Here is a 21558-nt window from a genome sequence, read left to right as displayed (position 1 = left end):
TGAAGCCATTCTCATAATGTCATATTGTGTAATATGTTTCTTCTAGCCTATATTATATTGGACTCTGAGCTGACCTGCGTTCCGTTGTAAATGCCAACTTGAATGAGTCGGCTCTTCTGGTAGTTGAGAATACTGTAGTGAGCGAACTTCCTGTCTCCATCATCGTTGAACTCCACACGCCCCGTGAGGCCTTCGGGATACTTGGATGACATCAGTACCCTGTTGGAGGTGGAGGATATGTTATGCATGCATGGATGCACACTGCACACAATGTATATATTTGTAGTGTATAGAATGAAGATTCCTATGTCCAAATGTACGAGATAAAGGAGAAGAGGGGATGAAAGGAAGGGAAGGGAATAGAGGGGGAGGGAGGGAAGGGAATAGAGGGGAAGGGAAGGGAAGAGAAGAGAAGAGAAGAGAAGAGAAGAGAAGAGAAGAGAAGAGTGCGTGCCCGTCCTAGCCTGGTATAACCAGCCTAGATACTAATGCAGCTAGCTAACTAACTGCAGTATCCCAACTATGTTTTAACATGGGGGGATTGTGTCTAGCTGAGCTAGGCTATGCCCGTCCTACCTTTTAAAGAGAGGCCCTGTCTTCCAGATGTTGGTGTTTCCAACACAGCCTCTGGGGGGTTCTGTGATGTTTTCCTTCTCAAAGAGCTCCTGGATGGACTGTGCGACCACAGCCACTGCATCGTTGATGTGGGCCGACTCGTTCTTCCCGTTGATGAGCTGGAGGCCAATGAGACCTGAGACCAGGCCACAACGACAAGCGACAAGAGACAATCACTGACCTGGCTTGATGAATCCGTGTTCCAGGATCCTTTTGCAATGCTCAACATATAGAAAGAAAGCTTATAAGGGCTCTAGTCTGGGCATCCTGAGTAAAGGTCACACAAGTGGCACGTTCATTCATCTAGGTCATGTCAAAGTGTTCAAAGGGTGCATCATCTCAGGGGAATATTTGACCTGTGAATTGCTCAATGTTTTGAAAATACAACTAATTGTGGGCTCGCCTATAAGGCGAGCACACTTTAGATATTGTCATTATTTCTATACTAGGCAGGCATATCAAGTATCAAAAAACTTCGGTTCCTTTCTACTCCTACATACTTAGTGAGAAAATGAAAATAAAAACATCAATGTGTTCAGCTTACTGTGGCGAAGTATGCTATTACTTTTTACAGCAATCGGCCAAATGGTGGCGCTGTAGGAAGCCTTCGAAAGTGCGATCTTTGAACAGGTATAGCTCATGCTGTGTTATAAATACAGCCATGAAACCTGTATACACTTATGCGTCTCCTCATGCCGAACAACTTTTACCCTCTAACTTTTGACCTCTGACCTTTAGGTCTCCCACAATTCGGAATTATATGAAAAACAGTAAAAATCTATCTCCTCCTGGGATTTTCGCGTCAAGTGCACAAAACTTTTTTCACATGAACTTTGGACCAATACGGTCAAACTGTCTGGTCGGATTTCTTTTAAAGTGAAATATAATTTTTTAATAATTCAATCAATATTGCGGTTTTATGCAAATTATTCTTTTGCCTCTAAATCATACATGCAAAGTTACGCGTTCATGGCATTTGGCAAAGATGTAGAGGGTTAGTCAAAATATCACTGAAACCAATCTTATTCCAATTGGCCAAAGGGTGGCGCTATACGAAGCGTTTGAAAATTCAAACTTCAAACGGGCATAAGTCATGACTCGTTTCGTTTGAAGACATGCAACTTGTTACACGCGTGCTTTGACTCGAGCAGAAGACATCTGTGTCGTTGTTAAGTAAGCTCCGCCCTTCGATTTTCCGCCATTTTGAGCACTTTGTAAAACGCGTAAAACCGCTTTTATTCTGGAATTTTCGCTCCACGTGCACAAAACTTTTTTTACGTGAACTTTGGACCGATATCTAAAGATCTGTCAGATCGGATTTCTTTAAAATTGAAACATGCTTTTTTAAATAAATTCCATGAATATTGCAGTTTTATGCAAATTATTCTTCTGCCTCTAAATCATACATGCAAAGTAACATGTTCATGGCATTTGGCAAAGATGTAGAGTGTTAGTCCAAATATCACTAAAACCAATCTTACCCCAATTGGCCAAAGGGGGGCGCTATATCATTTTGAGCAGTTTGTGAAACGCTTAAACCCGTTTGGATTTTTTTTTTTTGCAATTTGCATGAAACATTCTACACACAATCTAAGGACCTTTATCTAATATGCCTATGAAGTGCACACACACAAAAAAAATAATAATAATGAATATAGCTGCAAGCAGCGATAAAGTGGCCAAAGCCAAAAACACCTCAAATCATGAACACAGCCTGCAATGTGCGTGAAATCTTGCAAGCACATTCCCAATAGGTCAAGGAACAGATACCACCCTTCTTACATTGGCCTGTTATAGCGCCACCAGCGGGTCAACTTTTGCACAACACATTTTTGGAACAAAATGGACCAATCTTTGACGTCAGTAACGTCAAAGAGAGCACTGCCTGCGATCTTGACATTTTGTACTTTAATAGCCATTGTTTTCTGGCTTGAAGCGAGCCCACAATTGTTTCGAAGGAACAATATTTTTCTAGTGACAATATCTAACCGTCATATCAAGTTCTCCTCAAAACTTCGGTTCCTTTCTACTCCTACATACTTAGTGAGAAAATGAAAATAAAAACATCAATGTGTTCAGCTTACAGTGGCGAAGTGTGCTATTATTTTTTACAGCAATCGGCCAAATGGTGGCGCTGTAGGAAGCCTTCGAAAGTGCAATCTTTGAACATGTATAGCTCATGCTGTGTTATACGTACAGCCATGAAACCTGTATACACTTATGCGTCTCCTCATGCCGAACAACTTTTACCCTCTAACTTTTGACCTCTGACCTTTAGGTCTCCCACAATTTGGAATTATATGAAAAACAGTAAAAATCTATCTCCTCCTGGGATTTTCGCGTCAAGTGCACAAAACTTTTTTCACATGAACTTTGAACCTATATCTACACAGGCTATGTGGTGAGAAGTTTGTACGTTAAATAATGATTTTTTAATAATTCAATTTATATTGCGGTTTTATGCAAATTATTCTTCGGCCTTTAAATCATACATGCAAAGTTACACGTTCATGGCATTTGGCAAAGATGTGGAGGGTTAGTCAAAGTATCACTGAAACCAATTTTATTCCAATCGGCCAAAGGGGGGCGCTATACGAAGCGTCTGAAAATTCAAACTTCAAACGGGCATAAGTCATGACTCGTTTTGTTTGAAGACATGCAACTTGTTACACGCGTGCTTTGACTCAAGCGGAAGACATCTGTGTCGTTGTTAAGTAAGCTCCGCCCTTCAATTTTCCGCCATTTTGAGCAGTTTGTAAAACGCGTAAACCCGCTTTTATTCTGGAACTTTCGCGTCACGTGCACAAAACTTTTTTTACGTGAACTTTGGACCGATATCTAAAGATCTGTCAGATCGGATTTCTTTAACATTGAAACATGCTTTTTTAAATAATTCAAACAATATTGCATTTTTATGCAAATTATTCTTCTGCCTCTAAAACATACATGCAAAGTCACATTTTCATGACAAAATAGTGTAGAGGGTTAGTTCAAATATCACTGAAACCAATCTTACCCCAAATGGCCAAAGGGGGGCGCTATATAATTTTGAGCAGTTTGTAAAACGCTTAAACCCGTTTTTATTCTAGGATTTTTTTTTGTAATTTGCATGAAACATTCTACACGCAATCTAAGGACCTTTATCTAACATGCCTATGAAGTGCACACAAAAAAATTATAAAATAATAATAATAAATATAGCTGCAAGCAGCGATAAAGTGTCCAAAGCCAAAAACACCTCAAATCATGAACACAGCCTGGGATGTGCGTGAAATCTTGCAAGCACATTCCCAATAGGTCAAGGAACAGATACCAACCTTCTCACATTGGCCTGTTATAGCGCCACCAGCGGGTCAACTTTTGCACAACACATTTTTGGAACAAAATGGACCAATCTTTGACGTCAGTAACGTCAAAGAGAGCACTGCCTGCAATCTTGACATTTTGTGCTTTTATAGCCATTGTTTTCTGGCTTGAAGCGAGCCCACAATTGTTTCGAAGGAACAATATTTTTCTAGTGACAATATCTAACCGTCATATCAAGTTCTCCTCAAAACTTCGGTTCCTTTCTACTCCTACATACTTAGACAGAAAATGAAAATAAAAACATCAATGTGTTCAGCTTACAGTGGCGAAGTGTGCTATTATTTTTTACAGCAATCGGCCAAATGGTGGCGCTGTAGGAAGCCTTCGAAAGTGCGAACTTTGAACAGATAGAGCTCATGCTCTGTTATACGTACAGTCATGAAACCTGTATACACGTATGCGTCTCCTCATTTCGAACAACTTTTACGCTCTGACTTTTGACCTCTGACCTTTAGATCCCCCAGAATTTTGAATTATATAAAAAACAGTAAAAATCTATCTCCTCCTGGGATTTTTGCGTTACGCGCACAAAACTTTTTTTCACATGAACTTTGGACCAATACGGTCAAACTAGTCTGGTCGGATTTCTTTTAAAGTGAAATATATTTTTTTAATAATTCAATCAATATTGCGGTTTTATGCAAATTATTCTTCGGCCTCTAAATCATACATGCAAAGTTACACGTTCATGGCATTTGGCAAAGATGTGGAGGGTTAGTCAAAGTATCACTGAAACCAATTTTATTCCAATCGGCCAAAGGGGGGCGCTATACGAAGCGTTTGAAAATTCAAACTTCAAACGGGCATAAGTCATGACTCGTTTCGTTTGAAGACATGCAACTTGTTACACGCGTGCTTTGACTCAAGCGGAAGACATCTGTGTCGTTGTTAAGTAAGCTCCGCCCTTCAATTTTCCGCCATTTTGAGCAGTTTGTGAAACGCGTAAACCCGCTTTTATTCTGGAATTTTCACTCCACGTGCACAAAACTTTTTTTACGTGAACTTTGGACCGATATCTAAAGATCCGTCAGATTGGATTTCTTTAAAATTGAAACATGCTTTTTTAAATAAATTCAATGAATATTGCAGTTTTATGCAAATTATTCTTCTGCCTCTAAATCATACATGCAAAGTAACATGTTCATGGCATTTGGCAAAGATGTAGAGTGTTAGTCCAAATATCACTAAAACCAATCTTACCCCAATTGGCCAAAGGGGGGCGCTATATCATTTTGAGCAGTTTGTGAAACGCTTAAACCCGTTAGGATTTTTTTTTTGCAATTTGCATGAAACATTCTACACACAATCTAAGGACCTTTATCTAATATGCCTATGAAGTGCACACACACAAAAAAATAATAATAATGAATATAGCTGCAAGCAGCGATAAAGTGGCCAAAGCCAAAAACACCTCAAATCATGAACACAGCCTGCAATGTGCGTGAAATCTTGCAAGCACATTCCCAATAGGTCAAGGAACAGATACCACCCTTCTTACATTGGCCTGTTATAGCGCCACCAGCGGGTCAACTTTTGCACAACACATTTTTGGAACAAAATGGACCAATCTTTGACATCAGTAACGTCAAAGAGAGCACTGCCTGCGATCTTGACGTTTTGTACTTTTATAGCCATTGTTTTCTGGCTTGAAGCGAGCCCACAATTGTTTCGAAGGAACAATATTTTTCTAGTTATATCCACTATTGTATGTTTTCACTATCACCAACAGTTCCCAATAAGTGGTGCTTTCATATCTCAGATATATATTTATGAGGAATTAGGTGTCACATTTGTTTTAAAGGGTGGATGCCTAATTTTAGAATGAAACACATTTCTTGTCAGTGGCACCATTTTGATGCCATTAGGGACCTTTACCCAGCATTAGAGTCCCTTGAAGTTGGATTTATCATTCAGTCCTATCACACTCAGGGATCAGGTTGTGAAGTCAGTACAAGCAATGCACTACTTGTGGGATCAAACAATCACACCATCGGACCTTTACCAGAAATGGTACCGGAAAAGGTATACCAGAAATGGGACCAGAAATGGTTTACCATTATGGTACTAGAATACAAATGGTATAATGTACCACAGATGGTATACCCCAAATGGCACACCAGAAATGGTACTTTTGCATACCAGAAATGGTACAAGAAATTGAACCAGAAATTGTTCTATACATGGTACACCAGAAATGGTACTAGAAATATTATACCAGAAATAAGGAACTGTATGGTACCATAAATTCGACTATTCCAGAGTAACAAAAACAGACATTATACTAGAAATCGTGTACTCATAAAGACAAACCACATCAACAATCCAACTTCAGCTAAGTTTTCTGATTGCAACTGGTCCAACTGTCTTGCAGACTCCCGGAAGAAGACACAGGGGTGAGTGTACAGACAGAGACATGGGTGCAGACAAACAGACAGACAAAGAGACACAACATTGTCTCCAGGGGTTGTTTGTGCTTGAGTGGTTAGGGGAAGACGCTCAACGCTTGTGACCACAAAGTGAGATTATTAAGTGAGACTTGTGCAGAATCTGGCAAACAAAGAAAAAAAGGACTGTAGTTCCTTACCATTCTACCTCAGTTACACTTCAGTGTTGTTGGGGGTTTGCAAAACTCCCTTCATACATTTATGAGAACCAAGCTATTAATATTATGGCAGAATAGCACAATTTAGCTTCGGATTGAGACATTACATGTCTGTAGGTTTCATAATGTAGTAAAGAAAAACTGGTAATTTGAGGATATAGGGATACACATTTCAACTAAGTGAAAACCACATGAGCCATTTAAACCTTTAAACATTGAATGCTTAAACATTTAAATGCTTAACATACAGGCAAGCAACTCTACACATAATCACACAATGCATCTTTTTATCATTTTGACATCTCTCCCATGACTGTGCATTAGGATTCGATCAAACCCATCTCGTCTTCCACACTGGTCCGTAACGGACGGGCCTCGGTGCGTGTATACGTACCGTCTGGCGCCTCACTCAGGGCTTTACCGGACATCTCGCGCTCGCCCACCAGCCAGACGTAGCCTGACCCGGTCATGTTGAGGAAGCGGGCAGCCTTGTACACCGCGGCAGCCTCCTCCTCACTGCAATTTGTCATATTGATTGAGAGGTTATCATTCGTTGGGACGGCTGAGGCACGCCAGTTCAGATTACACGCACAGAGAGGAAAGATTTAGGGTGGTGCAGACCGACCACACAAACGTTTTTGGATTTACGAAAATGTACGCCGTGTAAATCCATTCGTCAGCTGTCAGCAACCGAGATAGTGATTTCTAGTTCCAAAATGCTACCTGACAAAACATAACTCAATACACATCATCTCAAGGATATAGCTACTGCCTGTACAAACATCATTTTATCGACCAAGTCTTAACTTGTCCGTTATCTTTATCAGACTCTAATTCATCATCTTCATCATCATAATCTTTAATCTATATTAAAACTAAATGAGGGCAAGCCCTCATTTACAATGCAGCCGAGATTACAATTTTTTTTCAAGTGGTCAATATAGTGGAACATACAGTATGTGTATACATAGAGAGAGAGAGTGTATATGATTGAGAGATTGGCATCACCTGGCGGAGAGTATGATGACGCGGGCCTCCAGCTCTTTAGCCTCCAGCAAAAGGGCAGTTAAGTTTGTCTCCGAGCTGAACTGGAGGACTTTCTCTGCCTGTGATCAGGGCACAAGAAAGGTCAAGCGAGCTACTTACCCCCACACACACCAGACACCATGCTCCCTCTTTACCTGTTTTTTTCTTTTTTTTTTTGCTCGGGCGTGGTTGTGTGATTTCGTTCGAAATGGGAGAGAGGAGGAGGGAAAAAAATGAAAGCGATCCAGGGGTTATCGGCTAGAACTAAAAAAATACAAAAATAAAAAAAGCTTGGAGGGGGAGGAAAAAAAATACTTTTGCATTTTTTCACATGCAAACTGAGAGGTTTATCAAGGCTCCAAAGAAGGACGTGCATGTTAGGTAGAGGGAAGAAGAAAGGTCAATGCAACCATTAACTTAAAAACGGGTGAAGGGGAGTGAGGGGGGTCTTTTTTTCCCCCCCAACAAAAAAGATAATTGTTGAAAACTAAGGGAGGTGTCTACAGAAGAACAGGAGGAAGGAGCATTTGGGAAAGCGGCTGTGTCCCATTATACTATCATGTTCTCCACAAAGGAATGGACTTGCAATTTCTTTTGTGTGTATCATAATATATGTGTGAGTGTGTTCAAGAGAGTACATGCATTCCTTTTTATTGAAGGAGAAAATGAAAAAAATGATAAAAGCGGGGCGCGGCCGGTTTATTGGTGTATTCTTTCTTTTTTTCTCTTTTTTTTTTCTTTTCTTTCTTTTCTTTTTTTTTAAACCGAAAATTACCATAACAAAAAACATTCTTCATTGAAATCATATATAGGGAGATGTCTCAAAGTAAAAAAATAAAGAAAACACGTGCGCTACCGGGGAGAGGTGGGGGGTCATTTCTGGGTCGGGCTCATGGTGAACTGCTCGGGCTTTGGTTTCTAGTTGCTACGTTCTGACAAATTGGAGCGGGCGGCGTGCATTGACCATGCAAATATACCTTGGGTCCTCGCTTGTTGTCATAGGACAGATGCTCCATATTTTCATAGTTCCTTTTTTTATTCTGATGAGTAATGTGCACAGAGAAAATATGCAAGACACAGAAAAATATTATAAACAGTTGAAAATGGAGGGCAGTAAAGCATTCCAACAAATCTCCACTTTTCTGCTTCAAACTGGGAACTTTGACGTGGGACTTGCAAAGGACATCAAAGACGACCCATTCGTTTCGGTGTACCGCTCAACCGCTGTGAACCCCTGCGATCCCTATATTCTGTGGGTCTTGTATGCCTTAAATAGGCTAACATGTGCTGAAAATAGCAGATCTGCAAGCTTGCGAGCTTGTAGATTGGCTATTTTTGGAGACGACATGGTGTAAAGGGAAAAAAGGACAGGGGCCAAAGATAGACCCCTGTCAATGAGGTATGCAGATAATACAATCCCACAATGCTACTCCAGACACTATAAATTCAGACTCTGGTCAAAATTCAGTCAGATTACAAAGGAAATGTGACATATCACATTTCTTGGAATCTTGAATTATTCAACCAGAAATGATATGTCTCAGTTGAAACATCTGGCATGCCGGTTTCTTTGGTGCACTAAATGGTTTTTCCTTTGCACTGTAATTATGTGACCATTTTGGTCGTTTCTTGATTAGCTATTCATGCCTTTTACTCTGATATCCCACTTATAATTCACTCTGGATGAGAGCACCTGCTTTAATGCCTAAATTGTAAATCGTACACTTAAGCCCCTATCAGAGTCTGCGGTGAAGAGCCTATCACCTCAAATTTTAGGTGTAAAGCTATCCACCTAAAGTGAGAAAATAAGTGGAGGCCATCATAGTCAGTCACGGTGAAGTCCTATCACTGTGACTGACTGGTCTAGATCGACCAATCAGTGAACGGGGTGATGGGTCGACCTGTCTGAAAGTAAAAACAGAGAGATGTGTCGGGGTTCGCGGTGGATAGTTCTTCACCGCGAGTAATGACGCAATGTTGTTGTTTTATGACTTAAAAAGACTACACCGTGGTGGATAGCTTATCACCGCGGTGCCTACTATGATAGGGGCTTTAGACACGCTATCACATTGCCTTTGTGCAATGATCAGTCAATTAAATTAAGCATCATGCCAGTGGTTTATATGGCAAATCCACTGCACAGTAATGGAGAGCCATATGGAAGAGATCACTGGTGTGCACTTCAATCCACTGAGGACTTCTCTTGGACCAGGTGTCAGAACAGGGCCAGCTCCATTATACAGGAACTCCCTGCTAACTAATGGTCTCCCCTCCCCCTGCAGTCGGGCAGTGGCGGGCAGTAACAAAGTACATGTACTTGAGTATCTGTACTTTACTAGAGTACGGTATTTGCATTTTTGTATGCTCACTGGTACTGCAGCATTTGAACCAGGGCAAGGAGGTTCAAGAACAGTCTCTGCCCACATGCAGTTTTCCTACTGAACTGATACTTGCGTCATTATTGGACTTTGCACAAAAAACTCATGGCTCACAAGCACTCTCACTGTACTACACTGGTGACTGGTCACTTGACTTTATCATGTATCATTATACTTCATCATTACATTGTTGTTTCAATAAAAAAAACAATGCCATTACTACCTCATTGTTACTATAAGTTATGCTATCATTATTGCAACAGCAAAATTATTTTGCACTACCTGCCCTAATATTCAATAAGTTTTATTTACTAGCCAGCCACATAACCTTTAGCCACTTTACTTATCATGTACATAATTATACTCTATGTTTAGAATGGCTACTGTGGGGGTGGATTGAGAGAGAAAGCATTCCTCCATCGGTACGCATGGCAACAAAGAATCTTGAATTTCGTGAAGAAAATACTGTAATAGTCCACGGCACTATAATTCTCTGTAATTGCTTGTCAGTTGACATCTTGTCCAAACACTCAAACTGGGCCTTGGGCATCAAATCAGCATTATTTTGAATTCCAGTCAGATCCTGTGTGATGTGAGAAGAGGCCTAAGGGAGAATCCTGTCTGGGACACTACGGAGCCATTTTGCAGTGAAACGCAGAACATCTTTCTACTTCACAGTCACACCCTCTTCCCTTCACAGCTCACACATCACTGCAAAATTCTGAGTGTTAATATAGCACTGAGAGTGAAAAGACTCACCCGTTTTACACTCTCACATTTAAACTGACACTCAGGACTTCTAGGGAAACTCTGGGTCTGTTAAGATTCCCTTTGTGGAGTCAACACTGCATCTTGGTTCATTATAATGTCTGACAAGAAAATCCATAACAAATCTCATTCACAACTGTTGTATTTATATGCTCCACTGAAAAGGATTAGGGACCCACTATGCCCACATTTTATCTGACGGTGCTGTCATTTTTTTTGCCACATCATTCTGCACAAATAAATGCCAACTGTGATCTATGATAATGAGGTCAGTGGGCAATGTTAAATCACTATCATGATAGTGCAAACTGACAATTGATCCCACTCAATTAAGCAAGACTCAGGTATACATCTTCTACATCAACACATGACACATTCTCCTCCTCAAAATCTATTAAAAACAAGATACTAAAAGGTTTTGCAGTATACGTTTCTGGATCATTGTTATGATATGATATCATCATATTATATTAATGAATCCAACTCAATTAAAGCTCCATTGTGTGATACTCTGCCTCACCAATAAATAAGGAGGATCACAATTACCAACCAAGTTGCCTATAAAAAAAAGGATTGCGAACACCCAACAGACTATGGCAGAGAAAGCAAGACATTACATGTTCATACCAACAGACTGTTTCAATTTTGCTATCATGTCAAGACAAAGGTAGTTTAAACTACTTTAAACCATACACATAGTTGACTGGATTCCCAATGGCTCTCTCTACTCTTGGGCACCTCCTATTTTTGCACTACAATGAATATATTTGCCAATAAATAGCCGATCTACAAGCTTTGTGCGCACCGCGTTGTGAACTTGTGAAACATTGAATTGTGTGAGCTCGGAGTTCTTCTATTATTAGCGAATGCCCCCCCCCCCCCCCCCCAAGTGGTTAAATGTATCTGGGACTGTCATTGTTACTTTTTGTACAAATGCATGTTATATATTGACCAGAATTCTCCTAGAAGTAATCTAGCAGTGGATAATCCACAGTATTGAGAACTGAGAAGCATTATTGCCATGGGAGTAGCATTATGTCTCAATTGCAGTTTTAAGCACTTAAACCCCCTAATCTTAGTAGAAGTGACCTGAGATACAACTGCACCTCGACCACTTTTTTCCATCTACACCAAATCTCTTTGCCTAAAATAGCCTGCTATTTTTGGCTAATGTTCCCCCAGAATATATATGGATGCTGGGGTTCAAATGGTTAAACAAGGGTTTAATATTAGATTATACATTTCTTCATCACAAGAAACATTCCAGCAGCACTGCAGCAAACCTGGCTTTGTTTTTTTCCCCCTCAAAGGAGTTCATCGGAATGCTCTATTTTTGCAGCTTCGGTCATGCATGAATATTGCATGTTGTGTCGCTCATGTTTGCACTCGGACCAAATCCACTGTGCACAGAGACTCTTTGCTGGTCGCGGCCGATAAAGGCTGTGACTTGTAATTGGTCTCGCTGATGACAAGACCTGAAGCTAGCCTGGAGGGAGGCTTTGTGCAATCAGGGACATGCTGGGACCCTGATTCAGCCCGGGAAAAAGAGTTGTAGGCCCTCATTGCGTGCTATAGAGAGAGAGATCTCTCTATAGCGCTGCTGCTGCTACTCAAAGATTTGCCATTTCAGATCATGACAAGTGACAAGCCAGTGGGCCAATTACATAAGTTATATTTTGTCGTTGTCGGGTGGAAACCTTTTATGTCCAAAACCGTTTGTTTTGTATTTATCATTTAAAAAATGATTTAAACCAGGGAAAACAGCCGATCTACAAGCACACAACGCCTCGCGGTGCGAGGCGTTGTGTGCTTGTAGATCTGCTGTTTTCACTACTTTTGTGCAACGGCCTTGTATGATGAAGAAACAAATGTACACATTTGAAACTTGGAGATACAAGGTTTCTGCCCGACAGTGACGATTTACTTTGTTGGCCGCCCAGCCCCCGAAATTGAACGAAGGCCGACATTTTATTTGTATTTTTTTCCTAATGGCCGGCCTGGACCGGCCGGGAATGAACCGATGGCCAGCACGTCCCTGCATGCAATGGAAAATACCAAGCTGCAAGAAAAGTAGCTCCGTTTATTTTCCTCAACGCAAGATTATTGCAACGAAGCGGCAAATCATCCAGTCTGATCCTCCATAATCCTCAGACCTTTTAAATGCTGCATTTACCATAAATTATATTTACATTTTAAGCATTTATCTGTTATCCAGAGCGAGTGCAGGTTAAATAAATACAGTGCTCAAAGACAGTTTGATAGGACCTTCGTAGAGACACTGTTGAATTGGACTTGTGATCTCTGTGTTAGGGGTTAGCTTTTCTCCAGGACATCCGTGGCATAAAGTAACTAAGTAGATTTACTTAAGTACTGTACTTAAGTACAACTTTGAGGTATTTGTACTTAATTTGAGTATTTCCAGTTTTCAGTATTTTTACTTCTACTCCACTACATCTCGCATCCAAACATTGTACTTCATTTATATCTGCAAAGTAGCTAGTAACTAAAGTTTTCAAATAATTGCAGTACCTCAAAATTGTACTTAAGTACAGTAAGTAAGTAAGCCATTTACCATGAGAGGGAGTGGGTTGTTGGCTGATTTACCACTGTTTCAGGGTTGTGCCACGAGCCGCAGCCCGCAGGCGAGTGGCAAACAACCCTGAAACAGCTTTTCTACCACTTTTTCCATATAAATGAAAGAAAACACAGTTGTAACTTGCAAGGATCTTTAGTTACAATCATTAATTGTTTCAGTGGGCGGGGTCCATGAGCCAACTCAAGGTTGTTGGCCGATTTACCACTGTTTTAAACCAATCAGAATCCAGTATTTGAACATGTGACTAGAAAAAGTGGTAGAATTATTCTTAGTTACTTTCCACCACTGGGGACATCACAGAACACAATGTTCATTCTGTATTCTATTAACATCCAGTTTATGCAAGCACACAAGTACAATTATTCTATCTAGGTCATAAATAACTGTAGTCTGAGCAGCGCTGATAACATTCAAATGGAACAAATTGTCTTTTGTGTGATGGGTTCGTGCGTTCCTCCTACCCAGTATGTTTGAACGTTCTCCCTTCTTAAAAAGCCATCACCGGTAACCACCTTTTAACACACAATATTCATTATTATCAGCTCCAGAAAACAGCCCTGGATTCCATCGTCATCGCCTGCTGTGGATGACTACGGGCATAATGTCATAGTACATTTTTCATCAGGTTCCAATTTAATTACATCTCCAAATTGGGACTCATTTCACTCTGTCACACAATTACAGCACCAAGCCCTAGAGGGGAACTCACATTGCCACGAAAAAGAAGGAAGAAAAACCGTATGCTCTATCCAGACGCAAACGCTTTTTTTATGAATTGGATGTAATTTTTTGTTTGTTTGTTTGTTTTATGTATTTTTTTCCCCTCTCTTTTCTAAATGGAACCACAGCAACACAATCTAGTCTAGTTTGTCTAATGGTGGATCAGCACCTTTCACTGACCCACTTAAGCCTGACTTAGGTCTATATTTAGTTGCTCGCCGGTGTCGCTTGCCGAAAATAGCCGATGTACAGTACCTTGTTCAACAAGGTATAAATCAACTTAGACGTGCAGCTCTGAGCTCTGCTTAAAACGTCTTTGCCTTTTTTACAGGCAAAAGAACAATCTATTTCTCAACAGCCAAACCTAACGGCCCAAAAGAAAGCACCATGGCACTGTATTCTATAATGCAGTGGTTCTCAAAGTGGATTCCAGGGACTCTGTGGGTTCTTTTAGGGGGGTCTAAATTGACCCAGTGTACAATCATTTGGTACCATTTGAACACTGTCAGAGTTGAGGGGAAACCTTGAAATGTGAACGTTTGAGAAACACTGCCATAATGAAGCCAGAGACCCTTATACATTATGCCTGCAGGAAATGTGAAAGAAAACACCTGACTGTGCAACACCCGATGATGCCCCCGAATACATCTCACCGCACCAACAGTCTTTGATGGTTTGCAAAGCCCCATGTCAAAGTCCACCATTTGGCTCCCAATGTGGAACAACAGACACAGGATAATTTGGACTATGGCGAAAAGCAACGTGAAAGATGAGTAAATTAACATACACACTTTTGTCAAGATTAGACCACATTAAACGCTGTTGTTGATGTCTCTTAGGGGAAAATGTTTAGCCAATGTTTTACACAATGGTGAGAAGGAGATGTGGCCACATCAAACAGAAAGGGAAAACAGTCACAACATACGTACGTCGACATACATACATACATACATACAGTACACACATACAACCTTATGAGGTTAAGAAACAGAGGCTTTACACAACCAAGCACACACACAACACACACACACAACTCATTCTGTGGGGTGGGGAGGGGGGGGGGTCACTGTTCCCTGGGAGAGTGAGCGTCTCACCTTTGTCTCTCTCTCCTCCAGGAGAGTCTCGAGCCTCTTCTGCGCGGCGCGGCCCTCGTGGTCGTCGCTCACGATCAGGATGATGTGGTTCCAGCGGAACTCGCGCATCATGTCGAACCACACGTGCGCCTGGTGGGAGTAGGGCGGCACGGTCCTCAGGAAGGACAGGTGGATACTCTGGGGGGGAGGAGGACAAGCGAGATTAAGTTAAATATTACTTGCATGTCGTCGTTGTCGGGTGAAAACCTTGTATGTCCAAAACCGTTCATTTTGCATTATCATTTTAATAAGGCGTTGTGTGCTTGTAGATCTGCTGTTTTTACTACTTTTGTGCAACGGCCTTGTATGATGACGCAGGGCTTTACTTTGGGAAAGAACGTACACATTTTAAACTTGGAGATACAAGGTTTCTGCCCGACAGTGACGATATATACTCTATTACAGGGGTAGGCAATCACGGTGCATTGGCACAGGGGATGGTGATCACTGGCACACTGGCAGAAGTGTAAGAGAGAGGATTTTCATTTTAAAATCAAATATTTTTTAAAAACGTGATCAATTAAACGAAGTCACCTAATTTTACAGCTAATCACATCCAGCACACAATTCTACATTCATTAAAACTCGGAACTCTGGCTGTGGAGGGAGTCGGGGGTTATTGCTCTATAATGATTGTTATAACAAGGTCCTGCCAATCAAAATATGTCAGAATGTTTTATGGTGTGTCATTAAAATGTATGTTTACGTGGCACAATGATCTAGAAAATAAAAACATGGCACTTCATTTCAAAAAGGTTGCTGACCCCTGCTCTATTAATTTACGCTATTAAAACCGGGAAAGCTTCTTTAAATATTACTTGCGTATATACTCTATTAACTCTATTAAAACCTGGAAAGCATCTGCATCATTTTCGATTTTTAGGCATATTTTATGCTTTGGTTATTCAAAAATAGCAGATCAAGCTCATAGTGTGTGAGCATGAGCTGAGCTTGTAGATCTGCCAAGTAGTGTACATAGGCCAAATAGTGAAACAATAGGCAATCTAAAAGCTCAAAACACCTAATTTGTGAGCTTGCAGATCTGCTATGCATAATCTTTTTTATATTTGTGAACGCAAGGATTTATGTGGTTAATGGTTTCATGCTTGATGTAAAGGTTAATTCAAAATGCCTCGTGATCCAGCCCCACCTCACACACACACACACACACACACGTGCACACACACACAGACACACGCACAGCTCTCGGGATGAAGACATTACTCAGGTCACAGTCATTATTAATGGCATCCTCTCGGATTTCAGTGGGAAGGCCATTTAATCACAGCTCACATCTTAATGTACGGAGAGAGGATGTTTAATCTTAGAAGCCTTTCAAACCTCCCCCTGGGAACTATAGCCTCCCCTCATTCTCTCTCTCTCTCTCTCTCTCTCTCTCTCTCTCTCTCTCTCTCTCTCTCTCTCTCAGGGGCGTCAATTGGGTATGGCAGGGGTATATGCAGGTGCCATACCCTGGGTCCAGGGGGAAAATAAAAGTTACTTTTAAATATAAATCCAAGAATGTCTCTTTGTCTATCTGTTCTGGTTATTATGTTGTTAAATTACAGTAAAATAACAAAATGTAACAAAAATGGTCACTTTAACAAGGTATTATGATATTCTCCACACTTTTATTCTCCCCATCTTGACAAAATGGTATATTCCCAGGTTCCGCAAGGAGAGCTGCACAGGTGCAATGCATTATTGTTAATTGTGGCACGTTTACTAACATGCCACAATTAAGAAACCGTAGAAACAGTGGAAAGAATTGAATGTAATTCTTAAAATAAATGTATCATGCCTGTTGCTAAGGTATGGCAACATGACTGGTGTCTTGCACGCGCGCGAAGGCGCGCGTGCAAGACACCAGTCATGTTGCCATACCTTAGCTTTTTCTGAACTGACGCCACTGCTCTCTCTCTCTCTCTCTCTCTCTCTCACTCACCTTATCAGAGTAGATGGACATGCGAGTGGTGAGACCCACAACAGGGATGCGGTAGAAGCCGGCCGTGTAGGACACGGGCGTCGGTGTGAGGTGGTCGTTGGACTGGGGAGGGTGACTCACCAGGATAGCGTAGACCTGCGAGAACGCGGGGAAAAGAAAACAAAAAGCACATTTAAACACGGGCACACTAGGGACAGTGGTTCTCACCTTTTCAGGCCGCAACCCCCAAAAAATTACGAGCACTAAGAGTTGAGCCAATAGATTTTATATAACACTGTTCTATTGTGAAAATAGCAGATCTACATGCTCACAACACCTCGCGTAGATTGTCTATTTTAACAATGTTTGCCTCTAATATTTGACCATTTGTCCAACGTTTAATGTGTCATTTTAGAGGTAATAAAAAGTCTTTAAATTGTCACTTTAGAAATGTGTAGATACCCTCTCTATGCGCTTAAACTTTATGGTTTGTTTACTGTTGAGTGAGAAAACAACATTGCACATTAAGTTAATCATCTGGGGACCCCTCCAAAATAATATGGGGACCCACCTGTGTGTCCCGACCCACAGGTTGAGAACTACTGCACTAGGAGAGGCAGAGCTCAGAGTCCCACACCCAAAGCATGCATTTGTGGATCTTCGGAGACTCACATATATAGACATGGAATTAGTAGATGTCAGCCTGTCTGCTCGAGCAAGAGATAGAATCTGATCACAAATCCCCCCAGAGCAAAGCATACAGTAATATACAGTTATTACATGTACATAAGATTGAACCTTCAGTTGCATGTTTTAAGATAATCAATCCATAGAAACACAGCACAATCCACAAATCAACCATCAACACATGTAACCACATAAACCAGGGGTCTTCAACTTTTCAGGCCAAGGACCCCTTAGCTGAGAGGGAGATAAAGCAGGGACGCCCATTATTATTGTATAAAATTCTGTTGCAGATTTTCATCGACTTGTTTGACAGCACTGTTACCAGCATATGTTGGATTCATGTTAAAGTGTTTTTTTTCTTTTCAGACATTTAACCACTTAAATCGTCGATACTTAAATACGTTAATTTGACCTTTCACTCTGTACTTGGTCTGACTCTGATCTACCTCTACACCAAACCTATTTGCCAAAAATAGACTACCAGCTCTCAACGCCTCGCTCTCACACAGAGATCTGGCGGCCCCCCTGTAGTAACTCTGAGGACCCCCTAGGGGTCCCGGGACCCCCTGTTGGAGACCCCTGACATAAACCCTATGTCAGGGCTATTTTTAGTGAAGATAACAGGGCGCAAAGGAGGGGCCTAATATAGACTCCCAGGCTGGGGGAATCCAGTCAATTAAATATACAGTGGATAAGAGATCCACTCACTCTAGCCTAGATGCATAGATGAAGGCTTCTGCCAGAGTGTCGACTTATGTCTTCATGCATCGTTTGATTCGTTTTGCCCATGATGAAGACATATGCCATAAGTGTAAACATTGGCAGCAGCCTTAATAAATAATAGTTTCGCACCAAGACTGGAGTGGGTCCTTGAAGTGCATCAACTTAAACATATGCCTGTCCGTGTGGTCTGTCAAGAAAACCAATGAATATTTCTAGGAGGCATGAAAGAGGCATGAAAAGCAATTTCTAGAATCGTAATCGATACCCTTATATTTGCCCGGTGGGCCCCAGGGCTTGGGTTGCCCCTTGTCTCCCTCTACACTAAATATCATCCCCACAAATAGCCGATCTACAAGCTCACAAGGCATCGCAGGACTTTGTTAGCTTGTTGATTTGCTATTTTCAGCGTATGTTCGCTCCAGAATGAGGTTCATGTGGTTAAAGGAGGAGGATAGATTGTTGTTATGTGTACACATCCACAACTTTACCTTTAAAACCTAAACATTTAGCTGACATTAACTGTACTGCAGGAGTATCTTACACCAAGTGTGACATTAGAGGCAACCAATAGCACATTCCGCTGCATCCCTAGCATACAGTACATCATACGTCGATAAAATAAGACTGTAAATCTGTAACACAAGATTTGAGGAGGAGGATTTATACTATTGGAAAATGTGGGAAATATTCTCCTATTACTGTTTTTCCATTACTACTACTGTATCATCAATACGAAAACTATATACCAGCAGAAAAAATAAATGTAGTTTCCTGGGTAAAATGGTGGCATATGCTCTCCTTTCTTGAAAAGCTCTAGCCTTGAGAAATGCCCTTGAGAAGCGAACTGAGGAGGAGGAAGAAAGCTGGCAAGGCTGCACAGATATGGATTGTTGTGCATGAGCAGCCCGTATGGCTGTGTGAGGTTTGTCATCCAAGCACAGCTTCCAGGCATCTACTGTCCCATCTGTCATGGAGCCTCCTTCTCACTATCATCATCACCCCCCCCTCCCCAAAAAAACAGCCTCATCTCATTAACACTCAAATACCTGCAACGCACCCGAGTCGCGTTAGATTTGAACCACTTTAACCACTATTTTATGCCTTAACCATTGAAAAATTAGCAGATATACAAGCTCACAGCGCGGCACGCTGCGAGCTTGTAGATCTGCTATTTTTGAAATAACGTGAACACGTGTGCAAGTCTTTGAATATCTTTGACCCGATCTTTGACGCGACTTCTAAATCCTTCTTCTAAATCAGTGGTTCTCAAACCTTTTCATGTCAAGGACCCCCAAAATTACAGATATTTGGCCACAGACTCTCATCTCAAAATATGTTGTTCCAGGGACCACCCAGAAGCAAATATTTGAGTTACAGATATTCCCTTTTAAATAGATATGTTCAAAGACTTGCAAAAATAGCAGATCTACAAGCTCGCAGCGCGGCGCTGTGAGCTTGTATATCTGCTATTTTTCAATAGTTAAAGCATTCAATAATTCTAGGTCTAAATGGGTTAAACCCCTCATGATTAGATAGACTCAGAGTCAATTATAATAGGTGTGATTTCTTTACACACAGCCGTTCGTGTGGGGTGAGAAAAGGTGCATATAACACGTACCACTGAAACATTGCACCTGTACTCTCTGGAGCCCGATGGTCGAATAAGTACTAATGTAGTGGGCGAGCAAAAGTGACAAGACACTGCATTACCACGGAAGCCTCTATCAATTATATTCATTAGACTAAGCACTAAGCAAAGGGCCCGGGACATAACAAAGTGCACTATAGCGGCGAGAGTGGCGCGTGTTTTTGTGCGGAGAGAAAAAGAGAGAGAGACTCATTCAGAGAGCGAGAGAGAGAGAGAGAGAGAAAGAGGGTTCACGCTTCAACACTCTGTGCAACATAATGTCAGTGCTTTTCAAAAGCTACATAGCGAATTATCCAAGATGAGGCCCTGCGCTTTACAAGGTGTTGTTCCGATGGTTTAACAACTCTCAAAGGGCATATACGCTTACGCAAATGCATAACTCATGAGATTTGAGTTGTTTGTTTGATATTCACACCACATAATGGCATGTTTCTTTGTGCATTTTTGCACTGCAGAAAGCAAGTTAACATGATACGCAGTGGAAATCTACACACAGACATAAGTGTGTCACATCAGAATCAGTGGTACTTTGTGAATGATTCACCCTGCGTACACAGTAAAATCCTCAGGATTAATTTATCCCTTTGTAACTCTGAGAGTGTGCCCTTGTGGGGTCCATTTGGTTACATTTGTACACTGTCAGAGTTATATCAAGACTTGGGATTTTATTGTGTATCCTCAATCCTCTACACAAAAGCTGGCTACACAAGCAGCCACACTTTGGCCAAGTCTGATCATGTGGCGCACACAGCATAACTATAGAACTGCAGCCAAGTTGCTAATTGTGAATGATGCACCACTCATTTCATTGCTCATTGGCCCTCTCTCTGCTCGGTCAGTACACAGTAAAATCCTCAGTGTTAATTTAACCACATGAACCCAGGGTGTCCTTATTCTAGAGTGTGAACATCAAATGAGATTTGCAGAGCTCACAACACTGTGATCTTGGAGATGAGCTATTTTTTGGTCAAGATGTTTAGTGTAGAGGGAAAAAAGTGTGTGTGGGGGTCTAGTATAGACCCCTGGGGGAACTTTGAGAGCGTACGAACGAGCATTTGTTTTGCACACACTCAGAGCTACAAATGGATAAATTAACACAGTGGATTTTACAGATCTGCAGTTACATCTGGCTCTGTAAACGTTTGGCCTCTTATCCAAGACTTGACCCAAATGCCTATCTTTAAACTTTGCTACACTAAACATCTGAGTCTCTGTTACTTTGACAGGGTAAAATATTTACAGATTTGCAGTGCATGAATCTTCGTGCCTTTTGTATTGTAGAAACCAAGTAATAATACCTACTGTAAAATAATGTGCAGGCTACACATCATCAGATGATAGGCTACCTTAATGAGCCATTCATCTTTTTTTA

The 21558-nt window shown here is 41.2% G+C and overlaps 1 protein-coding gene across 5 annotated transcripts in view; it reads right to left on the bottom strand.

The window, feature by feature from the left end:
* Positions 1-21558, bottom strand: part of LOC308299306 (glutamate receptor ionotropic, NMDA 1) — a gene marked incomplete at both ends in the record, with an annotated part of 46284 nt that overhangs the window by 23239 nt on the left and 1487 nt on the right. For 3 of the 5 annotated variants that reach the window (XM_080743050.1, XM_080743051.1, XM_080743053.1), the window contains 7 exons: positions 75-219; positions 577-751; positions 6978-7099; positions 7592-7689; positions 8587-8649; positions 15166-15342; positions 17150-17284. In XM_080743050.1, coding sequence (XP_080599176.1) covers positions 75-219; positions 577-751; positions 6978-7099; positions 7592-7689; positions 8587-8649; positions 15166-15342; positions 17150-17284 — 915 coding nt within the window. The remainder of the gene's footprint in view (positions 1-74; positions 220-576; positions 752-6977; positions 7100-7591; positions 7690-8586; positions 8650-15165; positions 15343-17149; positions 17285-21558) is intronic. The other 2 variants (XM_080743052.1, XM_080743054.1) reach the window with 1 other exon arrangement.

The sequence above is a fragment of the Nannobrachium achirus genome (assembly GCF_963921795.1).
Source record: "Nannobrachium achirus genome assembly, chromosome: 15".
NCBI classification, from domain to species: Eukaryota; Metazoa; Chordata; class Actinopteri; order Myctophiformes; family Myctophidae; genus Nannobrachium; species Nannobrachium achirus.
Note: the sequence above shows the minus strand (reverse complement) of the source record. Positions and strands in the feature narration are given on the sequence as shown.